At 44.7% G+C, this 26,587-nt stretch overlaps 2 protein-coding genes across 2 annotated transcripts; both read left to right on the forward strand.

Moving 5' to 3' along the window:
* The first annotated feature begins 21,733 nt into the window (after window positions 1–21,733).
* On the forward strand, window positions 21,734–24,787 carry LOC134223116 (uncharacterized). The gene is made up of 3 exons (XM_062702253.1): window positions 21,734–22,202; window positions 22,250–24,172; window positions 24,252–24,787. Exons 1-3 carry the CDS (start codon window positions 21,734–21,736, stop codon window positions 24,785–24,787), a joined length of 2,928 nt encoding a protein of 975 aa, XP_062558237.1.
* A 383-nt stretch (window positions 24,788–25,170) lies between these two features.
* LOC134223117 (uncharacterized) lies at window positions 25,171–26,291 on the forward strand. The gene is made up of 2 exons (XM_062702254.1): window positions 25,171–25,719; window positions 25,857–26,291. Exons 1-2 carry the CDS (start codon window positions 25,171–25,173, stop codon window positions 26,289–26,291), a joined length of 984 nt encoding a protein of 327 aa, XP_062558238.1.
* The last annotated feature ends 296 nt before the right edge of the window (window positions 26,292–26,587 follow it).

Genomic DNA, 26,587 nt, shown 5'->3' on the forward strand with positions numbered 1-26,587 from the left:
CCGCAGTCACTTAATTTCCTAATCCCTGCTTGACGTAATGTCGAGTAGAGATGTCAGTTTTAAGCATCTGGTGAATCCATTTGGTAATAATATTAGGTAGCCCATGACAACGTGCGGCTTCCAATATTGCATCGGATTGGTAAGCATGTCGATTAACACGAAGAGGCATGTTTGCCAAACAGTCATCACGAATGTGATGATCGATAATACGTTCTAAGCATTTCAGAAGAAATGAGGTCAGACTGATGGGTCTAAACTCTTTGCTTCTTCATACGAAGCACGTCCTCCTTTTGGGATAAACTTTACAGTGACATCCCGCCAGGATATGGGAATATACCCAGTAGCAAAACTGCATACTAAAAGCTTTTTCAAAACATGTTTGATATGCGTAAAACCTCTCTGAAGTAGAACGGGATAAATTCCATCCTCCCCTGGAGATATGTAGGGAGCGAAACTGTTAAGTGCCCATTGAATCGATTCAGTAGTTATGATTCTACGTGCTTGAGCCCAAGACCCATAGCTACATGAAAAGACATCAGGATCATCCGAAGATGTTATATCGACACATCCAGGGAAGTGCGTATCAAATAAGTGCTCTAACGATTCTTCATCAGAAGAAGTGTAGTCGCCATTTGGCTTGCGAATTTCGCCAACTTGGAAATCCTTGGATCTCGCAAGAATTTTATTCAATCGACTGGCTTCACTCAAATTGGAAACATTTGCACAAAGGTTTTTCCAGCCGGATCGTTCAGCAGATCGTAGAGCCTTCTTGTAAGCTTTGCGAGCCAACTTGAAAGAATCCGTCCCTGCTGAATGGCGTCTGTTCCAACTCCTTCTGCACTGCTTCCTTAGCTTAGCCAAATCGGAATTCCACCAAGGGGTTCCTCTTGAGGTTTTTACAGAACGTAAAGGGCAAGCTTCTTCGAAAGCTTCCATGATGTGCAACGTTGTAGTATCAACTGCATCATCCAAGTCGGTAGGAGTTTCTATAGAAGGTAGATATCCATGAAATTTGGTAGAGAGCAACTCTGTGTAAAGATCCCAGTTTGTTGAACGGGGATTTCTAAAACGCAAGGTCTGCGAAGTAACATTCAAATGATCAAAGTAGATGTAGCGATGGTCAGATATCGATTCCTCATCTGACACATGCCAATTAGTCAATTCGTGACTGATTCTATTGGAGCAGAGTTTGCCATTTCTTTACTGAAAGCAGCAAAAACCGGGTTCACTAGGTTACCTAGGTAGAAGCTACCCTTGCGAAAATAGGGTTCCTGCACCAAAGCCACTTGGGATTTGCCATTTTGCATAAGTCTACAAAGATTAATCGTTGCTGTTCTTTTATGCTGAAGATTGATTTGAGCTATCTTAACTGAAGCCATTGCAAATTAAGATAATGCACTCCACAACTTCAGCATTAATATGAACAACAACGATGAAACCAAATTGGTATCTTATCAAGAAAGTCAAAGACGAAACACAGAGTACAATGTGTATAACGCATAAAGCGAATCCATATAGGTGACAATTTGTTGAAAAACTAAATAAAAACATGCTCATAATCCCACCCTTATTTAACCTCAAGTTGAGATTGAATAAGAGTAGCCGATTATTTCGGAGAAGCAAAAAGTCAACTACGCCATAGCTCCGGTTAGCGCAGTAAGGGCTCAATACTGTGAAGGGTGCCCTGGTGCTTCACAGGCTTTGTTAGCGTTTAGGTTCGTTTTAGACCCTCTTAACCATTCATTCGTAGGCACGGTAAGCATAAAGCCGCATAACACTAAGAATTAGGGGTCACCTGTATGGTGTACTTCCACTGGAACAAGCAATCCGTAGCGTTATTCTTAGCCAGATAACTGGCGGCCGACATCGCACAGCTATCTTGGCTATTCGGGGAGAGAAGTTGACATTGACTTTACGTCAACTCTCAATGAGGCCATTCATAAATGACAAAATTATTCGAATGGTCCAAAATATGTTAAATAAGTGATCCATAATAAAAACAGGTGGTCCAATATTAAATCCTACATATCTTCAAAATTTATGATAGTTTGGTTCTTTCGATGGGATTTACAACATTTTTACCTACAAATCCTACCTACCATTCACCACTTTTTAGTTGCATAGGGAAATGATCAAGTATTATTACAAATTCCAACTTTTATTCGAAAAATTGTTCGGCCATCTCCTTACCATATTACCGTGATTTTTATATTTCATAGGTTCGCCACTACTTTTCATACCTATACTATATACTTGGTCTTACAAAATTAACTTCAGAATTAACAATTGTGCGGCAATTACAGTGAATTAACTAAGCTTGGAAGGTTTCCCACCCGGAAACGTCCTTGGTCGGGAACGAGAGTTGAACTCGCCATCGCCGGATTGGCAATGCTAGGCCTTTGCTCGCAAGGCTAACTGAATGAAGAGTGAAAACCCTTATTTTTGACACTATCAGCTGAATATTGTACCCTCAAATATTGGCAACTGAAAGCAATAATATCGGGATGTTTCTGTACTATCACCTCATGATTCGACACGGTTTCGTCATAACGCACGTAAATTAAGGCTGATGTTTGACGGTGGTGTAAGCCGGAAGACTGCCGCAAAACACAAAAGTTCTTTTCTCTGCCACCCAAGTCCTTCGGCTGGTCTCTTATGAAGTTATACAACGGCATAGTCGCCGAGCAGTCGTAAGGAAGAAAGCAATTTTGCTTACCCTCACTTTTTTTTTCGGCTAGCATGCCTCGCCACCGCTTTTGAGGGATAACGTTTCTTTTTACTCGGCTCCCCTACCCATTCTATCACGATTTCTAAGGTAATTCAGCAATGTCTGGGCTGGGGGGTGTCACCAACACACGCAATTCTTCATGGATAAAAGATTTTCCATTGTCATTGTTAGGGACAGGAGGCTGAGCGATAAATATTTTTTTAATTAAAATATTGATATTTTGCTTTCTCTCGCTGTCTGCAACCACCCGATCCTAAATTGCCTCCATGCGCCTACACATGCTTTGGATTGCGTCACGTTGTAAATCCCATCCGGAGCCCGCCCCATCGCATAGTCACAGCATCAGAAACGGTAGTGAAGTAGGTATATACTGGAATCGCATTTCCTTAATGAAATTCATTGAAATAAATTTTTATCTTGATCAATTCGCTTCGTTTCGCATCCTTCTGCGCTTCGCTTATTTACATATAATTAATTCGGTTCAATTTGAAAACCAATTCACAGGCGGGCAAACGAACGAATGTTGTAGTTTCGGAAGTTCCATCTGCGAGCGGATAACGACCAGATGAAGCAATCATTTTTACCAGTGTTCGCCCGGACCAAGTTGACGACAAGAAGAGGCGGACATCAAACGGCACGTTTACCCCCGCAGCCCGGTTCTAACTGCTGACACCCGAACTCGCATTCCCACACCCCGAGAAAGCACCTACCTCGAGTTGATGAATCGTTTTGAACTTCAAGAACTGCCCTCGGCTACTGCGAATTCCAGTCGCCTTTTGTTTTCTGCCTTCTCCGCCTTCTGCACACCTCCCATAGTCATCGAATGGCTGTCGGCGCGATGTCTCCGGTATCCGATTACAACGAGAACATAATTTGCCTTTTCTCGCAATCGAACACAGAACTCACCAAAATGAAATCATAATTATTGCCACCAACCCTTCATTTTTGCTCCTCGATTTCCTTCTGGTCGTTTTGTCTTGATTATGACACTGATTGTCTCGGCATTGTGTTGGTACCGGGTGAAAAGGGGTAAATCGCTTCGGACTGGGTCAACTGTTGAAAGGAACTTGCATAAATTACTCTCTTCTGGTGTTTTCTTTCGCGCTAATGATATGAGGCATATTCATCATCATCACCAGCCGGCAGCATATGACGGGAGGCGTAATTCCTGGAGCCGCCCTCCTGAAGTAGTCGTGGCTGATGATGTGATCATGAATAATTTTGATTAATCTTGCCGGTGCGACCCTTGAATTCATGGAAATCGTAATCCAGTTCAATTGTAGAAACACAAAAGTGATGGTTTGCAAGGTGGGTTTGAAATGTGTGTTACTATTTGTAAATTGAACAACTTTTTGAAAGATTTATCGTTCAAAAATTTCTTGCGTGGATGCTTGGGTGTCTATTTTCACACAACCTTACCAAGTTTTCATACGTTATATGAATCCTACGTTGTTTTAGTTTTATTGAAAACTCTTAGAGAAATCTTTTTAATCTTTCTGGACTCGCAGAATCACTCACGTTCACTTACGAAGTCTCGCCTCTATTATGGACGACAAGCGTGCCCGCTTCCTAGCTGTACTTTTTACAGAAGTGCGAAGTATATTTTTTTCTTTTCTAACATTTGCTAAGATTTTGGCATATACTTCTAAGAACAATTCTTCTTATTTTTCTGTTTTATTATTGGCATTAGATCCGTAGGAAGAAGAGGTAACTCTAATCTGCGTCATATAGCGATTTTGTGAGATAATCATAAATGAATTACGTTGTCCCTCAGGGAGAAGTAAGTAATGTAAAACGATAGTGCTGAAGAATTTCGGTACTCATGAATTTTTTCTACAATTCCGGCCAGTTATTATTTATTTGCTCACACTAAGGCCGGAGTGGCCTATGCAGTTATTAAAAGTCGGTCCATGGCTGCACACTTCCGGCCCGTAGCTTACTGGCTGATCGAGTGTTATGTTGCCTAAAAACCTCCTGCCTCTCCATGGCGACGAGGGTGATTCATCAGTATCGTTTCGGTGAAGAACTACCAGTGGCTATCGTAGGGTGCGCTTTCCCACATTGCGTCGACTTTGTCTTCGGATTACAGAGGTGGTCTGCACTGCGGTGCCCTACCTGCCCGATGCGCTTCCTTCATCTTCCTTCCTTTTGCAGCAGGTAGGCCGTTCGAGTACTGAGGTCGGTCCAGGGATTCCGATGTGCAAAAGACTTTCGGTTGAACATCGCTCACTCCCTGCGTTGGGTATTCCTCCGAACTGACTGATCTCTTTTCCGTCTATGTATACAATATACGAACAAGCTTACCGCATTCCATGAGTCTTTCGATAGTGATATATTCACTTTGCGATGTTATTCGCTCGTAGAGCAGGTATTCTTCTTCATAAATCGCAATCCTCGGACAAACAAGTACTGCGTGGTTTGAAGTCAACCTCCGACGGAATGGTTCTGTACGCACTCGCGACTCGAATGGCCATCAGATGAAATACGCTATTTAGCATCGCTGGTTTTGTTTCGTTTTGAGCGCAGCTCCCCATACTGGAACTCCGTACCTCAGTATCAAGGATGATACGGCCGCCAAAAGACTCCTGTGAAAAGCTCATCATAACCATGATCGACTCGTGCCCCAGATGCATTTCGTAAATCAGAATCCGGTGCTGGAAGTAGCTCTTAAAGATCCTACACAAGTAGCCAGATACCCGCATTCTGTGCAGCGCTGTGGCGATGGCCTACCAGCTATTTACTAGACATTTTTGCAGCACCATACTGAACAAACCTGGAAACGCCAGTATCACGGTTTTCAAAGCCACGTTTGGAATTCTATCCAGGCCCGGAGCATTCTTCATCCTTAAACTTTTTGATGACAGCCCGTCATATGAGACTAAAATACCCGCAATTGTTACTCGGTCTTCATCCTCGTACGGCGTAGGCTACCACGTTTTAGAGCCGTGGTGCGGGAAAATACCGTTCACGATGATCTTCAGCACATCCGGAAATATGTTGGCTGGCGTCGCTGGACTCCTGACCTTCGCTGTTACGACCCAATATGCATTTTTCCAAAAATCAGCGTCAGCTTCTCACCACAACTCCTTGAAGCTGTTGGATTTCATCTCTCGTTTGAAAGTTGTTTTAGCTTCACGAAGTATATCTTACACCCTTCTTTAACCATTTCATAGCTTGCCCTCTAAAATCATCTTCTGGCTCTGGGGTAGGCTGTTCATTTTCTCTAGTTTTCTTGACATTGTTGCATCGCAAGTCCTTGCTTGCGTTTCTGTAACCTCATTTGCAACAAGATTTGTTGCTCCACTATCTGCTCAAACCCGAGCAGGAGCGACTACCTCGATACCATACTCTGTTATGAACTAGCATAAGAACTGCTTAAGAGGTAAGATACAAAAAATAATGGTTACGGATCCTGTACACCTCCGGTGGTGCAAAGGGCCGACTTGAAAGATCTCCATCCTGAGCGTTGCCCGGCTATCGCTTTAACCTGTTGCCAGGTTAGATTTCGGTCGACTTCTTTTATTTCTTTATTGAGGCTTCGCCGCCATGAGCCTCTGGGTCTGCCTCTGCTGCGATGTCCCGCTGGGTTCCAGTCTAATGCTTGTTTACAGATTTCGTTTCCGCCCTACGTAGAGTGTGGCCAACCCAGCCCCACTTCCGATCCCGAATTTCTGTTGCTATCGGCCTCTGGTGACAACGACGATGGAGCTCATTGTTTGAGATCCAGTTGTGAGGCCACCAGGCCCGAATTATATACCGCAGGCATCTGTTAATGAACACCTGCAGCCGTTGAGTGTTCTCCACTGATACACACCATGTTTCGCTAGCGTATAACAGCACAGATTTCACGTTAGAGTTGAAAATTCGTATTTTGGTGCGTTCACTTATCTGCCTGTTTTCCAGATATTTCTTAAACTCGCAAAGGCAGCCCTTGCTTTCTTGATCCGTGCGCCTATGTCGATCTTGGTACCGCCGTCCGACGCCATTTGGCTACCAAGATATTGGAAGCTTTCAACATTCTCCACTGGTTGCCCGGCTACTGTGAAACTGGAAGGAGTCGCCGTGTTTACATCCAACGATTTGGTTTTGTTGACGTTGATGACTAAACCTGCCGAAGAGGAGCGCTCGGCAAGGTCGTTGAGCTTACTCTGCATATCAGAGCGCCGTTGCGCGAGGAGTGCAACGTCATCAGCCAATTCGAAGTCGTTTAGATGCTCCATGGTTATAGGCTGCCATAACAGCCCGCGGTTTGGTTCACGGTCAATCGCACCTACCAGAATCTCATCGATTACGATGAGGAACAGTAACGGTGATAGGATACATCCTTGCCTCACACCAGCTACGACCCGGATAGGGTCGGACAGGACCCCATTGTGCAGCACTCTACACGAAAAGGCCTCGTACTGTGCTTCGATGAGGCCGATGATTTTCTCAGGAACTCCCTTGCGTCTCAGGGCGCCCCACATATTCTCGTGATTGAGACGGTCGAAAGCTTTTCGTAGTCAATGAATACCAAGTAAAGGGACTCTTGGAATTCGTTGACCTGCTCCAGAATGATGCGGAGCGTGACAATATGGTCCACACAGGATCTTCCGGCACGGAATCCGGCTTGCTGCCGCCGGAGAGTCGCATCGATCTTCTCCTGAATCCGGGCTAGGATAATTTTGCACAAAAATAATACCAAAAATAAATATGCAGAATACTTTAAGCATAACATGCTTAGGTATTTCAATACCAAACGAATAATCATTTGTGATGCGTTTGGTATTGTAATAACAGGGTATGTTATGCTTGAAGTATTGTGCATATTATTTTTGGTATTTCACCTCTTATGCAAGGCTGGTTCATAACAAAGTAAAATATCAATAATAAAATGAGGTATCATTGAGGTAATTTCTCCTGCTCGGGAAATGCTTCGATCTTTGTCGAGGTCCTTCGTTTTACATCTCCACCCGCTAGTCCTCATCTCTTGTCATATCATCGGCATTCATGTTCCAACGCTATGGGTATAACCCTCACAAAATCTCCAGTTCATGTTCCTCACCAGCAGCGACGGACTGCAGAACGTCGAACGGATTTTCATCATCTATATTACGTTTATGATGTGGTGCGGTTCGACAGTGGGCTCTGTTGAATTTCTATAAAAAGCTGCATGTGTCCCCAAGCAGGCCCTATCAAAGCGACCGTGTGCCGCTCAAAGCGCACTAGCATCCAGCGGCTGAGTATGAAATTCTAGTCCCCAGAAGCTATACCCAAGATGGCAGCCCCATCCCGGTGAATAGGGAACCTTGGGCCAACAACCTACTGTTCCCGAAACATCAATTTGTTCGAGAATCCGATAATGAAAGAATACGGACTGATTTTTCAGCGACGACTCTTAGCGCGAAACAACGGACACGAATAGGAACATGGAACGTTTTAACCCTAGCCCAGCAGGGTAAATTGGCACAACTTGCCAATGAGGCACGCCCCATGAAGCTTGAGATCCTGGAACTGAGTAAAGTCCGTTGGCCAAACATTGGAGAACACAGAACGCCGTCGGGACAAGTTCTGCTATACTCTGGTATACGATGTGAACACGCTCCCCAGCATCGCTGAGTTGGCTTCCTACTAAGCGCTCAAGCACAGTCTGCGCTTATGAAGTGCGAACCTATAAGTGAAAGGATAACCGTTGCAGATTTAGAACACGGGTCCGAAACCTTACTATAATCCAATGTTATGCGCGAACCGAAGCTGCCGATCTGCAAGGCAAAGAGAACTTCTACAGTTAACTCAATGCCGTCGTAGATAGAATCCCGAAGGGTGATATCAAGATCTGTTTGGGCGATTTCAATGCGAAGATCGGATCCGACAACTCGAAACATGAGCGCATTATGGGACGCCATGGTCTCGGATAAATGAGCGAAAACGGAGAGCTGTTCGCAGAATTTCGTGATAATAACGACATGGTGATCGGGGGATCGCTCTTCCCTCATCGACCGGTTCACGGAGGTCACGTGAGTCTCCCGTGACGGCTTTACAGAACATCAAATCGACCACATCTGCATCAGCCGAAAATGGAAACGGAGCCTTCTTGATGAACGGAATAAACGTAGTGCCGATATCGCGTCTGATCATCACCTTCTCATCGGCGAAATACACCTGCGCATTGCGCGGATTCGTCGGCAGGAGGAAAGAGTTGGACGACGATTCAACACACGCCGACTGGAAGATGCCACGGTGAAACGGTCCTTCGTTGAAGAACTGGAGACGCGTGCTGCAGATATTCCGGAAGGTGGCAGCGTGGAAGACCAATGGACCGCCATCAAGAATGCCTTCATCGTCACCAGCGAGAACAATCTGGGCGAACTACGCACCCAGAGAAAACAATGGATCACCGATGAGACCTGGAGAAAGATAGAGGAGCGAAGAGAAGCCAAAGCCGCGATAGAGCGATCGAAAACCAGAGGAGCCAAAGTCTTAGCCCGTCAACGATACGCGGCTCTTGAGAAGGAAGTAAAACGCTCATATCAACAGGACAAGCGAGTGTGGGCAGACTCTCTGGCCGACGAAGGAGAGAGCCGCCATTCGCCTCCTCTACGATATCTCACGACGCTTAAGCGGGGCGAAGATGAATGCAACGATGCCTGTGAAAGACGCGAATGATCAGTTATTGACCGACCCAACTGACCAGCTGAAACGCTGGTTCGAGCACTTCGAACAATTTTTTCAAGTGCCAGCCAGGCCATCACCACCTCGGCATGATCTGCCTAGGATCCGACGTATAACACGCGTCAATACCGAAGCTCCATCACTGCTAGAGATTCAAACAGCCATCCAAAGCATGAAATCGAATAAAGCCCCAGGGGTCAACCGCATATCAGCCGAGATGCTTAAAGCTGACCCCATGACATCCGCTCAACTACTGCATCGTTTATTTCGTAATATCTGGGACACCGCAACTTTCCCGGTCGAATGGATACAGGCTATATTAGTGAAGGTGCCCAAAATGGTGACCTGACTGTATGCGGTAATTGGCGAGGCATTATGTTACTGTGTACCGTTCTCAAAGTTCTGTGCAAAATTATCCTAGCCTGGATTCAGGAGAAGATCGATGCGACTCTCCGGCGGCAACAAGCCGGATTCCGTGCCGGAAGATCCTGTGTGGACCATATTGTCACGCTCCGCATCATTCTGGAGCAGGTCAACGAATTTCAAGAGTTCCTTTACTTGGTATTCATTGACTATCATCGAAGCACAGTACGAGGCCTTATCGTGTAGAGTGCTGCACAATGGGTTCTGTCCGACCCTATCCGGGTCGTAGCTGGTGTGAGGCAAGGATGTATTCTATCACCGTTACTGTTCCTCATCGTAATCGACGAGATTCTGGTAGATGCGATTGACCGTGAACCAAACCGCGGGCTGTTATGACAGCCTATAACCATGGAGCACCCAAATGACTTTGAATTGGCGGATGATGTTGCACTCCTCGCGCAACGGTGCTCTGATATGCAGAGTAAGCTCAACGACCTTGCCGAGCGCTCCTCTTCGGCAGGTTTAGTCACCAACGTCAACAAAACCAAATCGTTGGATGTAAACACGGTGACTCCTTCCAGTTTCACAGTAGCCGGGCAACCAGTGGAGAATGTTGAAAACGTCCAATATCTTGGTAGCCAAATGGCGTCAGACGGCGGTACCAAGATCGACATAGGCGCACGGATCAAGAAAGCAAGGGCTGCCTTTGCGAGTTTAAGAAATATCTGGAAAAACAAGCAGATAAGTGAACGCACCAAAATACGAATTTTCAACTCTAACGTGAAATCTGTGCTGTTATACGCTAGCGAAACATGGTGTGTATCAGTGGAGAACACTCAACGGCTGCAGGTGTTCATTAACAGATGCCTGCGGTATATAATTCGGGCCTGGTGGCCTCACAACTGGATCTCAAACAACGAGCTCCATCGTCGTTGTCACCAGAGGCCGATAGCAACAGAAATTCGGGATCGAAAGTGGGGCTGGGTCGGCCACACTCTACGTAGTGGTGGAAACGAAATCTGTAAACAAGCATTAGACTGGAACCCAGCGGGACATCGCAGCAGAGGCAGACCCAGAGGCTCATGGCGGCGAAGCCTCAATATAGAAATAAAAGAAGTCGACCGAAATTTAACCTGGCAACAGGTTAAAGCGATATCTGGGCCATGCTCAGGATTGAGATCTTTTAAATCGGCCGTCTGCACCACCGGAGCCTTACAGGATTCATAAATAAATAAAGAAAAGTCTCTTCGCTGCTATTATTTTTGGCTTTAGTGGAGATTGGTTTAACCCGCTCTGCCCCAGCCGCTGTTATGCCATCTCTCTTGCATTTACTGCTACTGGTGACGGGGATCTCACCAAACCACCGATTTCGAGCGGGTTTACCGCTTATTCATTTCTCGATGCCCATTTTTCGGGGTCGACGCGAGCGTTGACAAGGACACATTTATATGGCCGTGTTCAGAGCCGATCGCATAATCGGGAAAATCTCAACCGAGCCTTGTCCTGGTTCATTTAGGGTCCTGACATTCCACACCGAACCGGCGGTTGTTAGATTTTCTAACAATTCTGTACTGCCGCCAACCGCAAGTCGAGCACATCTGTATCTGTTATGTTAGAAAAGCTTACAAAATTGTTAGATACTTATACAATACTTGTATAAGAATCTAAAATTTTTGTATATGCCCAGTTTTTATACAGGTTTTGGTAGATTCTTATACAAAATTGTTAGAAAATCTAACATCCGCTGGTTGGGTGCAGGTCCCGAGTTTCCAGTCAAATTATTTATTTCGTTACCAGGGTGCCAGAAAAAACGTTCTCTTTTTCTCTTTCTTAATTGTTCGTGGTATTTCAATGGATTCAGTATGCTACTTGACCGGGGTCGCGTTACTTACATCGCACTGGACTGGTGGGGCTGCCACCTTAGATATAGCTGACATGATACATCGTTTCGTTAACCAGCCACTGAATAAGCAGACCGAATATAGTACTCGTAAAAAAATGGTGGACGAGTATTGAACGTATTCGGAGAAGTACTAAACTTTTAACGGGACGGAGGCATTCGTACTGTTAGCCGGTGTCACCCTTTCTTACACAAGTAGTGGGACAAATCGACCGTTAGCCCAATTTCGTGATTTCGAATTCACCTTCCAGATTCTGTCCGTTGCCGTCATTCATCATTATAAATGCACGTGAGTCGACCACACGCTACGAAAGAGCTGCGTAATCTGCAAGCAAGCGCTGGACTGGAATCCGGCATGACATCGCAGCAGAGGCAGACCTAGGGGCTCGTGGCGACGTCGCCTCAACAAAGAAATAAAAAAAAGTCGACATAAATTTTCACGTTGCCGTAAGCCGTGACAAATAAACCGTAACTAGTACCTTACTGGTATCGATCCTGACGTGCCGGTCGGCACTCCTGTTAATGGGCTGCTTCTCTAGATGAATTTAAGACAGACAACAGACATTATGTTGAAAGCCTTTGTAAAGCTCTTCTGCGCAGCAAACACAGATTGCCGGACATTCAAACTCAATTTCACCAAGCGATAGCGATGGCATACACTAAGTTGAATTGTAATGAAGGGTATGCGATAACACTCTTGTTCCGAACGAAACGAAACGAAGCGAAATTTAAAATGTCTATGTTCATTCGGATCGAAACGAAACGAAATATAGATTTCTTTCGAGACTTCGAAACGATACGAAATCAAGGTTCATTTATTTCGAAATTTTTCGAAACGAAACGAAATTTTATTTTTTCCGCGGAATTTTTATTGAATTTACATTATGTACGTAATTCTGATTGAATTTTTTCGAAGTCGAATAACTGTTTTGCGACCAATAGAGTTAAAGTAACAGAAGAAGCAGTATGTGATAAATCGTCACATTCTCGCCGCATATACCATTGACGATAAGGCAATACCCCAGCATTTGTGCCGTTTTCAAAGGAATTCATCGTGGAGCGATGTGTTCTCGTATCTGATCAATTTTATATCAGTTCAATTTCATATCAGTTTTATGTACTAAATATGAAAATAAAGAAATTGTGGGATTTTTCATATACGGATTCAAATTTCGCTTAAAACCTTAGTTCACTTAAGAATTATGTAATTATGCTGAAGCATACTTCATATTGTCTTGTCAGCGTGGTTTTACAGTTTTGACTTAGTCAAAATTAGAAAATGAATGCTTAGATTTATTTTCTTATTTAGATACTCTATTATGTATCCACATCTGCCAGGCGTATACGTAGTGTAACTGCCAGTGACGTCCGCCTTCTATGCAGTGAACGTCTACACGTCCCAAACTAGCTCACCGTTAGGGTTCTGTTACCGGCGGGTAACATTGAATTAATTGAGAAATTATGATTTCGGGAAGTCAGGGAAATATATGTTCAGTTAACCGCTGCCCCAACGGCCAATTTGGATGGATACGCATGGACCGTCGATGAAAGCGCCAGGCGCACCAGATTGGAGCAGCAAAAATGGGTGGCTTTTGCCACTTCATCGCCACTGTAGACGACACCAAAACGCCTAGAACTTCGGCGGAAGACGCCCCGCCAGCGCTCCATTTCATCGACACCGAAGTCTTCACCATCCATTAACATCAGTCCCCACGAGAAGGTAATAAACCATTGAAGCGTGAGTAGCCCACTTTTATGATAGGATCCCGAAATCCGAAAACTCTCCCTCGCCACACGCCCTGAGTCCCGGAACCAAAACAGGTCTTTCGCACCCACCCCGACAGCCGTTGGCTCCAGATTAGCAGCCTGGGGTTTGATGCCGGTTTCCTTATGAAATCGAGTTTTGTGGTTCCGGGGTTAAAAGTGGTCTTATAGTTCTCAGGCTTACCTTTACTTGCTCAAGGGATACACGATGGAATAGCGAAGAGAAGTGGACAACACAACGAGAGTTCGACGCAATTGCATGCACATAGGGTCAGCGTTTGAAAGAACCGAAGATTTAAAGACACATTTCTAATTATATTTTATTTTCATTTGATATTCCTTGGTTTTGGATTAGTGGGAGGAAAGGAAGGGTTGCGGCCTTACAAGGTTGGTCGACATTGTCAAGCTCAGGTGTTTTGACATACCTGGGTACTCAACGGTACCTGCAACGGGGTTTGAAGGAGTTCCTCCTCGGCTCCGCTAGTGGATTGCTGACCGGGCTGACAGGGGTTGGTAGTTTGAAGCCACTATGCTTCTTCAGGTCCTCTGGATAGGTTGCCGACAAGGCTGTAGTCTTAGACACGTGGAAGGGAGGGCTCGATGACTCGTTATGTCGTCTTTCCGGCTCCGCGAGGTAGGCAGCCGACACGGTCCTAGCGTTGGACACGTCGTGGGCGGAAGCTTGAGGTTAGTTCGAGATTTTTTTTCCCAGTCCTCTTGGGGAACGCAGCCAGCGATCTGCAACGTTGAACACATAGGCGATTTGTTGAAGATTTTTCTCGGCTTCACGGGAATGCCGCCAGTGTTCTGCAGCGTTGGACACTCTTTGATACACTTTCACGGCCTCAAGGGGCAGGCAGCCGACGAGGCTGAAATGTTGTACACGTGGGCGGTATGTCGAAGCTCTGTCTCGGTTCCGCTGGATGAGCCGCGACGTTGAAAACTGCGACGATTGGTGATTCTTCGAGGTTTGTTCCCAGCTCGGTGGGATAGACAGCCGGCGAGACGGTAGCGTTTAGCACGTGTATGCAGCTTGAGAAATAGTCGAGGTTTTTCCGGCTTGGCGGGACTCACGACGCACTACCGGCTTTTCTCTAGGAATTAATCCTCCCGACGGGTAGCAGCCGTTCGCCGCTCACACTCTTCAATATTCAGGACGTTCTAGGCTCCCTTCACCAACACACTAAGTCCTCGCTAAATCAACGCTCCACAAGGATCTTCTTTTACAGCTTTTCTCCGGTCAATCGAGAGGTATGTACCCGATCACAGTCAAAACACGACTCCTCGACTAGTCCACGACCACGATCTTTCGCTCGGCTCCCTCGATTTTCTCTGTCTCTGCACCCTCCTTGGACGTTCGGCTTCGGTATAGGGAAATGGTGTTTCCGTCTTTCTTTCAATTTTGCTCCAAGGGCCGAAATAGGGAGAGGGATAGGACAGTGGGTACACTTTAACTATGAAATAGGTGAAAAGCCTCAATATTGTTTCCTATGTATATACATGTTATGCAAGTATGCCGATGGTTCGTCCATTGTTAATATATTCGGTAACAGTAGATAGAAAAACTGATATTACTAGACCAACATTTGAAAAGGGCGTATCAGCCAAAATTTATTCCTTCTTATTCTTCGTCTACATATTTAGCATACCTTTCTAAAATGCACAAAGATATGTAGTTCAGATTGAATTTCACAGACCCATAGTTATATACAATCAGCTCGACAAACCGAGCTTTTTTTGTGTGTTCTTGGCATATGAGAACAGCTGTTATGGTCAGTATAAGCTGAAAGCAATCATAAGTAAAGAACTTTCAGCAATTTTAATGATCTTTCAACCCGTTCTGGATTTTTTTTATGCAAATTCTATGCGAAGATCTAGAAATGCCCACAAATCTGCATCTTACATATTGTGAAAATAGTCGAAAAAACTTGTCAGCTTTATTAACTGTACACATCGTAGTTGCTGCTAATCATGATTAGCCGAGAAACAGCAAATATGCACAGCTCACCAATTAAATAATATTCTTGCGATACAAAAAGTTATTCTTATTGTATGCTTGCTTGCTTAGTTTCACACTCATTGTTATAAAAGATCGAGGAATGCTCTGCATCTCCGTGAGCGCTACGGGGAAGGAATCGTTGGTTAGTTGAGAAGATAATTCACGTGAAACCCCTTGGTAAGCGACAAAATATTTATTGTGAACGAACTTATTTTGAAAACAAGAAGACGGAAACTGTGTTTCGAATCAATCCAACGCAAGACCAATGTGCTTCTTTTAATAATCTTCTACAACACGATCGATTCTGCATTAAATAATTTTGTGCTCTTCGATGCAGACATTAGTTTTATCACTTCGCGTTCTCCCACACTAGCTGGCGTGATCAGCATCAATACTATCGATTGCACACTAGTTAAACAAATTTCTGCTACGTGAGGTAGATTTGTATCACTTTGCGTTCTCCCGGACTAGCTGCCGTCCCATAACCAGCAGCAACACGATCGATTTCGCATTCATATTGTGCAAATAGTAAAAAAAAATATCACTAAATTTAAATTTTAATCATGGAAACACTAAAGACGTTTTATAGAAGAAAACTACATGCATATTTGACGACTAAGGATGAGGTTATGTAGTAAGCATTAATAGAAAAAATGTATAACATAAAATTTTGAAAACAACTTTACGGTTTTGTTCAGCGGCGCAGCCAAAATTTTCGATAATATAAAGTATGGTTCAAGTTTAAATTTGTTTCGAAATTCCGCGGAATTTCGTTAAATTTCGTTAGAAGCTAGTTTTTCTAGCGAAATTTTGTAGTTTTACGAAACGAAACAAAATCAAGAAATCAGATTTCGCCATGCTCAAATTCCGCGAAATTCCGCGGTATTTCGTTTCAAACCACCTGAAACGAAATTTTTCGAAATACCGCATATGCTTAATTGTAATGAACTGCTGTGGGGACATAACAACATACCTCAAAATGACCACGCGCAAAAAAAGCGTTCCCGAATTCGTGAACCAGCAAAAATACACCGTGATTTAATGCATGGATTCGGGAACACCAGTCACGTTTTGCAGAACGTTACAGAAAACATGACTCTGTTCCCGAATCCGTGGCTGTTGTTCACGAAAAAATACACCGTGAATTTGTTAGCTCACGAATTCATGAACGCTTTTTTTGCGTGCAGAATAAAGTTTTATACAAATAGCAGAGGTTCAACTTCATACGTGTTGTTGTGTAAAACTATGTACCGATCAAGTATGTCGTTCTGCTGAGAGCTTCAATGAAATTTTGTCGTATTTTACTTTTATGCGCTAATGTTCACTGCCATCTCAAGCATAGTTTTCCCATGCCAACTTTAAGTGATGACATTTCCAATGCATTGTCTGGCCCCCACCAAAAGCATTAATTTACTGATTTAACTGAAATGGATTGCTGGCAAGTCTATGCATGCTTTCTGATGGTGAAATAAGATGTATGGGGAAAAGCGCCCCATCTTGTGTCGTGGGTATGACATCGTAGAAAAAATACATTGCACAATTTTGCTTTGCACGGCAGTATATAACTACTACTTTCTTTTTAGTATCATTGCTGTCTTCTAGCGATTTGAAATAGTTTGTCTAATTCTTTATACCTAGGTATATGCCAAATGGTCAGCTGCTTGTGTTTATTTTTCATGATGTGGTTGAATATCTTAAAATCCGTTTTTTACAAACCCACCGTGCAATTAAGGTCATCTCCTGCTAAATCTTATGGCTTCTGTTCGTACTTCCTACAGACCTTCCTATATACATACATTGAACGCTATCCATCGCACTTGAAAAGAAATTAAAACCAACAACCCATTCATCTATACCAGGAGGTAGGTACAAGCCAACAAAAAGAAAAAGGCGAACCATTGCATTACACTCAGCCAACAACGATGATGACGATGATGCGAATGGCGCGTGCTGGTTTTTATGAGCAAAAGTAAAAAAGGGCCACCGTGTCGGAATGTTGATGAGCAGTCGGCCTTGTCGTCGGCTTCGGCGTTGGCTGCTTCGGAAAACTGGGGAGTTCTGGAGTAGGAGTTGACCCTTTCGCTCACTGTTCCGGGCAGATGGTAGCACCCAGCAGCAGTGCTGGCCCCGGAAGGCAAACGGGCGTGAAAATGAGTTAACAAATGTATCGCTTTATCTTGATCCTATTAGTTTATTGCGTGAATGTTCTCGGTCTCCTCTTGTTTGACTGGGCAATAGCAGGGAACGGACACTGGCGGTGGACGGCGGAGGAACGGTTGATTTGCTCTGTTCTAGGGATATTTATGATGAGTACGCTTGACTTTTCCTGTGGGAGGACGACGTGCGTATGGCAGGATACGAAGTCATATAGGCCGCCAGTAGCTGATGACACATGTTACGTGAGGAAGCACCGCTCATTATTAAGCTGATAGATTCGGGGCAGAGTTCTCATGTACGTGCAATCACTTGTTAGACAGCATAACTGCAATCAGATGAAGGGGGATTTATGATTTATGTGGATGATTGGGATAATGACGGACAGGCTCGTGCCAAAATTATGGCATTGAAGCGTACGGATAATGAATTTTATGCTAATAAGGGTTTCGGCAGGTTTTGTAACTACCATCGATTTCTGCAATATGAATAAATTCTTGGTTTTCTGGCTTAGGGCGAAATCTCAATCCGATAGTGTCGATATTTCACCTAAATGCGGATGACTTGAGTTCTCAATCAATGGAATTACTTGAATGCTTTTTTGTTGTTCATATAAATGCAAAAAAATATCATGGTAATGAATTAGTTATTGGCTATGGCAGAGGTTAAAACATCAAAAAACAAATATCTTACATGTGGAGAAAACTAGGTCAATTAAAGGTACTAGTAAAATCGAGAGACCTCAGAGACACCTGTCATAAGACGAGTTTATACAATCCCATTGAATTCCACCACTTAATTGTATCTTGACAGATACGTATTTCGACCTCAAATGTAAGGCCGTCTTCAGTGTCTCGTACTTGACTCGACTTAGTCAAGTACAAGTCGAGTCAAGTACGAGACACTGAAGACGGCCGTACCTTTGAGGTCGAAATACGTATCTGTCAAGATACAATTAAGTGGTGGAATTCAATGGGATTGTATAAACTCGTCTTATGACAGGTGAAAACATTCCACTAAAAAGCTCAAAATAATTTTCTTATGACCTCAGAGAGTTTTATCAGAAAAGACGATGTATGACCAAGCTAGAGGTAAGGCAGGTTCAGTTCTAATTCCGGTTGATCAAATCTTTTGGGTTGGAATTTTTACCGGCTTCTCTGGATATAGAGTATCATTGTGCTTGCCTCACTATCGCAAGCTCTATTTTCATTACTGTGGATGCGCAATTAGAACACTCAGTTGCCAATTTGCTTTCAGCATAATTACCATAAGTAATAAGCCATTAAAAAGCCTAGAAAATGATATACAATCTCCAAATATATCAATTTTTATAAAAATCAGTTTAATTTCATATTCATTCAAAGATACCTTGGATTTGTTGTTTGCGCTTGCTTTTGGGAATTTGGAAAAAGCGTAATTTGAAAATTATATTCTAACGCTATTCTAACGCTATTCATCTTAAGGCAAGTAACTAGTCAACACAAATAAGTATAAATTATTGTTATTATTTAGATTATCAATCGAAATTATTGGTATTATGACAATTTTCCACAAGAAACGTATAACGTATAATATTGCCAACATAGCTGTTCAACACGGTTGCAAGATGTTGCTCACTTTCAGTCCTACTACCGGATAAACCAATCTACCTACCGTTGAAAACGTCCACCCCGGAAGACTTTTTTTTTCGTTCCATCCACTTTCGACAAACCATCAATTAAATCGTCCTCTTTCGTTCATTTATTTGCACACAGCCAGTGTTTGGCCAGCAGGACCTGCCATCCCGTCGGAAAATGGCACAGTAGAAGCTACAACTTATCCAGTTTTCTGAATGGGCCACGACAGTGTCCAGTTCCAGTTGTTTCTCGCCCTACTACTGGTGGTGATATCGCCTTTACTCAGTAATCTGTACATCGGGAGACAAGCGAAACCAAGCGAGTGATTGTAAGAAAGAAGGTGTTCCCGGTAATTGGATAGCCATTAACCGTAAAGTTAAACAAACACAATGCGAAAGTCATCTGCTTTGTTCTGACTGGATTGCGTTGTTCTTTTCTTGCTTATGCGGCGTTGCAGCCATGACCATCCCTATTGGGCGCTAGGGTTGACCCTCGATGATGACACAATGAGCAGAGCGGGAATATTTCCGGTGCACCCTAAAAGTGCAAGTGCGCAAAGGGAAAAAATTCAAATGAGTGATGAACTGCTGCATTGTTGCACTTCATTCATTGTCCTTCCTTGGGTTTTGTTAATTCCAGTGTTGCCACTATTATCTATGCTATTATCATGTTTCTTCAAGAATTAAAAATATAAATTCGCTCGCTATTCCAAGGGTAGGAATATATATGGAGCGTAATATTAGCAACATTAATAGTTCTGATGATAAAAAATTTAATTAAGGGATGAGCTAGCCAAGGGCTACAAAACTCTATAATAAAGACCAGATCGTTAAGAAATGGGGCACTTTAAAATGCGTGTATTTTTTTTAACTTTCAGTTTGATCGAAAAACTTTCTAAGAATGAAACAAAAGTTATATTATTTTATTTCATATGAATGACTGAAACGAATCATGCATCGTTATTTCGAAGAAATTCTCGCAGTTTCCTGTCGATGCCGCTTGTCAGTCGGCGCACTGTGCAGAACTATTTCATGTTTCTCTTCCTGCATGGTAAATATTTTGAAACACGTTAGTGAAAAAAAAAAGACCGAAAAGAATGGTTTACTAACTATGAAATGGTGCGAAAAACTTGCATATTCGACCACTAGAAACGCCACTATCTCTAAAATGAATAAATGATCTAGGCTTTAATAACAAAGCTCTCATTTCGTGCACTTAGTAAATTGAGGTTAAAGATTTTTTAAATGCTACTACCCGTCCAGAAGCTATGAAATGAACAGAATAACAAAAAATGATATGGACTTGATTAATATGAGAGATAAAAGATTCCAATTAGTGGAAGTAAAAGGAAGATAATTTTTTAAAACCGTGTAATCAAGATATGTTATGGATGAGAACAAGCCAATAGCACATGATATTGATTGCTTCTTACAAATAACATAACTTCATTTCCTCATGATATTGAAGTGCCGAATATTGATATTGTCGTCTGAAGATAATTGATAAAAGAGATAAAACTTTTATCAATCATGTTCATATCTCATTTTCCTATATAATCAAGATTTGATGTCGAGTCAAGTACGAGACACTGAAGACAACCTTATTGTTGAGGTCAGAATACGTAGTTTTCAAGGTACAATCAAGTGGTGGAATTAAATGGAATTGTACGAACTCGTCTTATGACAAGTAAAGACATTCCACTAAACGCTCGAAATAATTTTCTTATCGAAATTTCATTGATAGAATTGTATTAACTTTTACCACCATTAAAGCCATTGGTTGTCTTCTTCTTCCTATTTTTGCTTGGATTCGTCTATTTAAAACAGATATTCCGTGTTACCACATTCACAGATTTATCTTAATTCCGATGATTTTTCGACATACTTTATCAAAGGTATCTGATCAAAGATCACAGATTTTCTGGAAAACCAAAGATTTCATAGATTTTTTTTATAAATTTCGCTCGATCAAGGCTACTGGCGGGAAGCTGTTTGCCGGTGTGTGGTGGTGCTAATATCACTACTGGGATTGGAGCGACCATCTGCAACAACAACCCGGTGAGTCAGTTCCATTATTCTATGCATGTGGCTTGCAGTAGCGTTACAACAAATTGAAAGATTATTCCAACCAAATTGAATTCAACTTCATTTGGTTGACGAAAGTTGGGTGACTTTTTTCCGAATTTGTTAAGTCATTGTGGCAATTGGTGGGAAACGGTACACAATTCAAGTGGAAACCGTTCGCGCCCTTGATCGTGTTGCCGCGTAGGATTGGGTCTGTTTGCGACAGGAAGGAGCAATACGTTCGATTAAAACAACCCTTTCCCGTCGATTTATTCGTCGCGAAAGCCAATACACCGCGACGGGAAGGATCTGATTCGTTCGATTGTGTGTTCGCCTCGCCGATACGGTTTCGCGAAGAAACGAATAGCTCGCGCCGGGAAGGAGATCCGTTTCGATTTGCTACCGTTTCCGTACGTTTCCCGTGTTTGTGTGCTCGCCGACAAGGAATAGAAAATCCTCGCGGATAAGGTGGTCCAGCGATCATCTTTGATCGCTATGCGAAAAGTGAGAATCGACTCCCTAGCCAAAGTGAATACTGCGTTTGCGGAGGTTCAAGATACCATCGAGCGTCTAGATAGCGAAGATCTGGAAGAACATCTTGCCGGAAGAGTAGATTTCGAGCATCGGTATTGTACCGCAAAGGGATTCCTGCTTTCGAAACTCCCCATCGAAGGTAATCAAGCGCAACTGAACGCCTCGTTTGCTGCTCCGCCTGCCAACTTCCACCTCCGCTTACCGCAGATCGACCTCCCACGTTTCGATGGCGATTTCTCACGTTGGTTGTCGTTCCGTGATACATTTTCGTCCATGGTTCACTGCAATGCGGACATACCAACGGTCGCCAAACTGCAATACCTTTTGCAGTCTCTGGAAGGGAACGCAAAAAAGCCCTACGAGTCGGTCGATATCGAAGCCGACAATTACGCTTGCACTTGGGACGCACTCCTCAAGCGATACGACAACCGTCGATTCTTCAAGCGGCAACTTTTCCGGCACTCTACGATTTACCAGCGGTGAAGCAGGAGTCTGTCAATCGCATCCACAGCCTGATCGACGATTTCCAGCGCCATGTGAAGGCCTTGAAGAAGCTAAACGAACCTGTGGAGCACTGGGACACACCTCTGGTGAATATTTTGTCCTACAAGCTGGACCCACCCACTTTGCGGGCCTGGGAGGAAAAGACTAGTACGCAGGATGACGTGAAGTATGAGGAGCTGGTAGAATTACTCTATCAGCGCGTACGAGTGCTGAATTCAGTAGGCTACGAGCACCATCAGCATCCAACGCCGTCGGCAAAGGTGGCCGGCACCATTCCAAAACCCACCAAAATCAAGTTCGCAGCCAACGCTGCTGCATCCTCCAATTCCTCCTCACCATGTTTACTGTTCTGTTCCGACAATCACGTCCTATGCAACTGCCCTATTTCCCTTGGGAAGGATGTACGCCTTCGCCGAGAATTCGTCACGTTGAAGCGGTTGTATTGGAACTGCCTGTGCAGCGGACATCAGTCGAAGAAGTGTACGTCGAAGTTCTCATGTCGTACGTGCCACGAAAGACACGATTCGCTGCTTCACGATCCTGCTTTATCCAAGTCGTCATCGAGTTCAACCGTGTCATCTACTATTCCCGTTCAACAACCGTCTCCGTCCACTAGTGTGGGCACTCGGAGCTCCGCTCCTCCCAATGTCAGCATGGCAGTCCGAACTGCATGCAATACTGTTTTGTTGGAAACGGTTGTCCTCAATGTCGTTGATGATCACGGACACGTGTACCAGGCAAGAGCCTTACTGGACTCGGCTTCAATGTCCAACTTCATTTCGAAGCCACTAGCAAAGCTGCTGTTCAACACCCGGTCGAAAGTGGACATTTCCATAGCAGGGATCGGCCTTTCCACACACTGTGTGAAAAGTGCAATTACCGCCACCATCCAGTCGAGAACACAGGAGTTTTCGACGAAGCTACAGTTCCTCATTCTTAAAAATCCTTCGGCACAGTTGCCGACCATACCACTCAACATCTCGTCGTGGAACATTCCCAGGGTTGGTCTCGCCGACCCTCAATTCCACATCCCAGGGAGGATAGACCTCGTTATCGGCAGTGAAGCCTTCTGGGAGATTCATAGTGGTCGGAAGATTCCGTTAGGGGACGGACTTCCATGGTTGACTGAAACACCATTCGGATGGACTGTCGCTGGCACCGCATCCAGTCAACACAATTGTATTCCTCGGATCTGCAACCTTTCTACGAAAGATGACCCGTTAGAAGCTACGCTTAAGAAGTTCTGGGAAATCGAGGACATCTCCGGAGGACTAGCACTATCCGTTGTAGAAGATCGTTGTGATAAGCACTACGTAGCTACTACCACCCGTGATCCTTCTGGAAGGTATATCGTCAGTCTTCCTCGAACCGACAATCCCGATATAGCAGATCGCCGTCTTATGAGTGTCGAGCGGCGTCTCGACCGTGATCCTGCCACCAAGGACGCGTATCTTCGTTTTATGGACGAAAACCTCCAGTTAGGACATATGAAGAAGCTCATCGATCCAGTAGACGACAATCAACTGCACTGCTACATACCGCACCACGCTGTCTTCAAAAAGTCAAGCACGTCTATAAACGTTAGGGTCATTATCGATATGTCGTGCAAGACATCCTCCGGATATTCATTAAACGACACACTCTTGGTTGGACCAGTCGTTCAGGAGGATCTGCTCTCCATCGTGTTGCGTTTCTGCATTCGCTGCGACGCTATTGTCGCCCACGTGGAGAAAATGTATCGGCAGATGCTCCACTCTCCAGAAGACCGCAAATTCCTACGGATTCGCTTCCGGACCAACTCCAATGACCCTATTTCCACTTACAAGCTGCAGACGGTGACCTACGGCACCGCGTCTGCTCCGTACCTTGCAACCAGGACTCTGCAGCAGATTGCACGCGACAATGGGCACCAGTTTCCAGCTGCAGTATCCATTCATTTATGATTTCTACGTTGACGATTTCTTTTCGGATGCAGATGACGTAGAATCTGCAATTGAATTGAGGCAACAAGTGACGTCGATGCTGAAAACTGCAGGCTTCCCAATCAAGAAATGGGCATCGAATGTTCCCCATGTTCTACATGGTGTTCCATCGGAAGATTTAGCTGTTCAACCGCTGCATGAACTTCAGGACGAGCCGGCTGTTTCGACTCAGGGTCTCGTGTGGGAACCGAGAACCGACGCACTACGGTTCAAAGTTCAGCTACCTCCACAGGCCATAGTCCTGACAAAGCGAAAAGTGATGTCTTACATCGCGCAAATCTTCGATCCACTTGGTCTTGTGGGTCCTAGAATTGTGGTGGCCAAACTATTCATGCAGAGCTTATGGGCACTGAAGCAGAATAGGAAGGCCTGTGAGTGGGATACAGCACTCCCAACCAAGCTACAGGAGGAGTGGAAGGCGTTTCATAACACTCTATATTTATTGAGCGAAGTTCGTGTCCCACGATTTGTTTCGCTTCCAATCGCCGTCAATCTCCAACTCCACTTCTTCGCCAACGCCTCTCAATGAGCTTACGGATCCTGTTGCTACGTACGAGCTGAAACCAGAGGCGGAGTATCTGTTCAGCTACTGACGGCAAAATTAAAGGTCGCGCCGTTATCCAGTAGACATTCCATCGCCCGGCTGGAACTCTGTGCTGCACGACTATCAACGCAGCTATTCGAGAAGGTGGTTTTTGCCTTGAAGATGTCACCACCCGCTTATTTTTGGACGGGCTCCACTACCGTTCTCCATTGGCTACGATCTCCTCCAAGCCGTTGGAAGGCTTTCGTAGCGAACCGAGTGTCACAAATCCAGCACTCGACCGATATCAGTCACTGGAAGCACGTATCCGGTCTCGACAACCCCGCTGACGATATTTCACGTGGACTCAGCCCTGTCGACATGCTACAATGCAAGCGCTGGTGGAACGGCCCAATCTGGTTATCACTCGAATCTCATTCCTACCGAGGAAAGGAGCAGAGACTATCACCGAAGAACGCAATGTGTCACACGTTACGATGAGCGTCATACAGAACGAGTTCCATGACATTCTGTTTGCACGTTACTCCAGTTTCTCCAAGCCTCGTCGCGTTACTGCGTTCTGTTTACGATACCTGCAACCCTTGCGAGCACGCGTAGTACTGCGCCGAACGGACGCAGACAGGTACCACCAACTCAGTATTCGCAACGATACCGTTTCTCCAGTCTCCACCGACGAATTGCAACGTGCTAAACTTCATCTGTGTCGGCTAGCTCAACAACAGTCGTTTCCTGCAGAGATCTCTCACCTATCGAGCGGTGAACCAGTCATCAAATCATCCGCCATGAAGTGGCTGAAGCCATACATCGACGAATATCGCATTATTCGCGTCGGTGGCCGGCTGCGGAACGCCACAGTCTCCGATTACGTCAAGCATCCTATCGTACTCTCTGCCAAACACCCGCTGTCGACTCTGCTGGCTAGTTTCTTTCACTTGAAGCTACTGCACGCCGGGCCGCAACTCCTGCTAGCCACACTGCGCCAGAAGTTTTGGATTCTTGGCGGCAGAAATTTGTCCAAATCCGTTTTCCACCATTGCCACACTTGCTTTCGTAGCAAACCCACACTAGTCTAGTAGATCTTCCGGCATCGCGAGTCTCACCAACTCGTCCATTCTCCGTCTGTGGAGTCGACTACTGTGGACCGTTCCTGTTGAAAGCAACTGTCCGCAATCGTGCCCCAACCAAGGCTTACGTGGCAATTTTCGGTTGCTTCGCCACGAGAGCCGTCCACATCGAGCTTGTTAGCGACCTCACTACAGCTGCTTTCCTGGCAGCCCTCCGTTGTGTGGATGCTCGAAGAGGAAGAATCTCCGAGCTGCACTCGGACAATGCGACAACGTTCAAGGGTGCATCACACGCACTAAACCGCATGTACCGGATGCTGCAAGTGGACAACAACGATCGGGACCGGATCTTCAATTGGTGTGCGGAGAACGAGATTCGGTGGAAGTTCATTCCGCCACGTGCACCGCACATTGGCGGGCTTTAGAAGGCTGCCGTCAAGTCAGCAAAGAAGCACCTCCTGAAAATAGTAGGCAACACAAACATTGCCTACGAACAGATGTTGACTCTACTGGCACAGGTCGAAATGTGCCTCAATTCCCGTCCGCCAAGTGAACCGCCCGATCTGGAGGTCCTAACTCCAGGACATTTTCTCGTCGGGGCCAACCTTCAAGCGGTACCCGATGCTGATTTTCGTGGGATTCCTGACAACCGTCTGGAAGCTTACGATGTGGTTCAGAAGCATCTCCAGAACATCTGGGCCCGCTGGTACCCGGAGTACCT

Source organism: Armigeres subalbatus, chromosome 3 (assembly GCF_024139115.2).
Source record: "Armigeres subalbatus isolate Guangzhou_Male chromosome 3, GZ_Asu_2, whole genome shotgun sequence".
Classification (NCBI taxonomy): Eukaryota; Metazoa; Arthropoda; class Insecta; order Diptera; family Culicidae; genus Armigeres; species Armigeres subalbatus.

What these genes read in the sequence shown, in the direction of transcription:
- LOC134223116 (XM_062702253.1), top strand. Translation starts at nt 21,734, where the DNA reads ATGCGAAAAGTGAGAATCGACTCCCTAGCCAAAGTGAATACTGCGTTT. An exon ending in CCTCAAGCGATACGACAACC is followed by an intron (nt 22,203 to 22,249) that starts GTCGATTCTTCA and finishes ACGATTTACCAG; the next exon opens with CGGTGAAGCAGGAGTCTGTC. An exon ending in GACTCTGCAGCAGATTGCAC is followed by an intron (nt 24,173 to 24,251) that starts GCGACAATGGGC and finishes TTTCGGATGCAG; the next exon opens with ATGACGTAGAATCTGCAATT.
- LOC134223117 (XM_062702254.1), top strand. Translation starts at nt 25,171, where the DNA reads ATGCAAGCGCTGGTGGAACGGCCCAATCTGGTTATCACTCGAATCTCA. An exon ending in ACCCGCTGTCGACTCTGCTG is followed by an intron (nt 25,720 to 25,856) that starts GCTAGTTTCTTT and finishes TTGCTTTCGTAG; the next exon opens with CAAACCCACACTAGTCTAGT.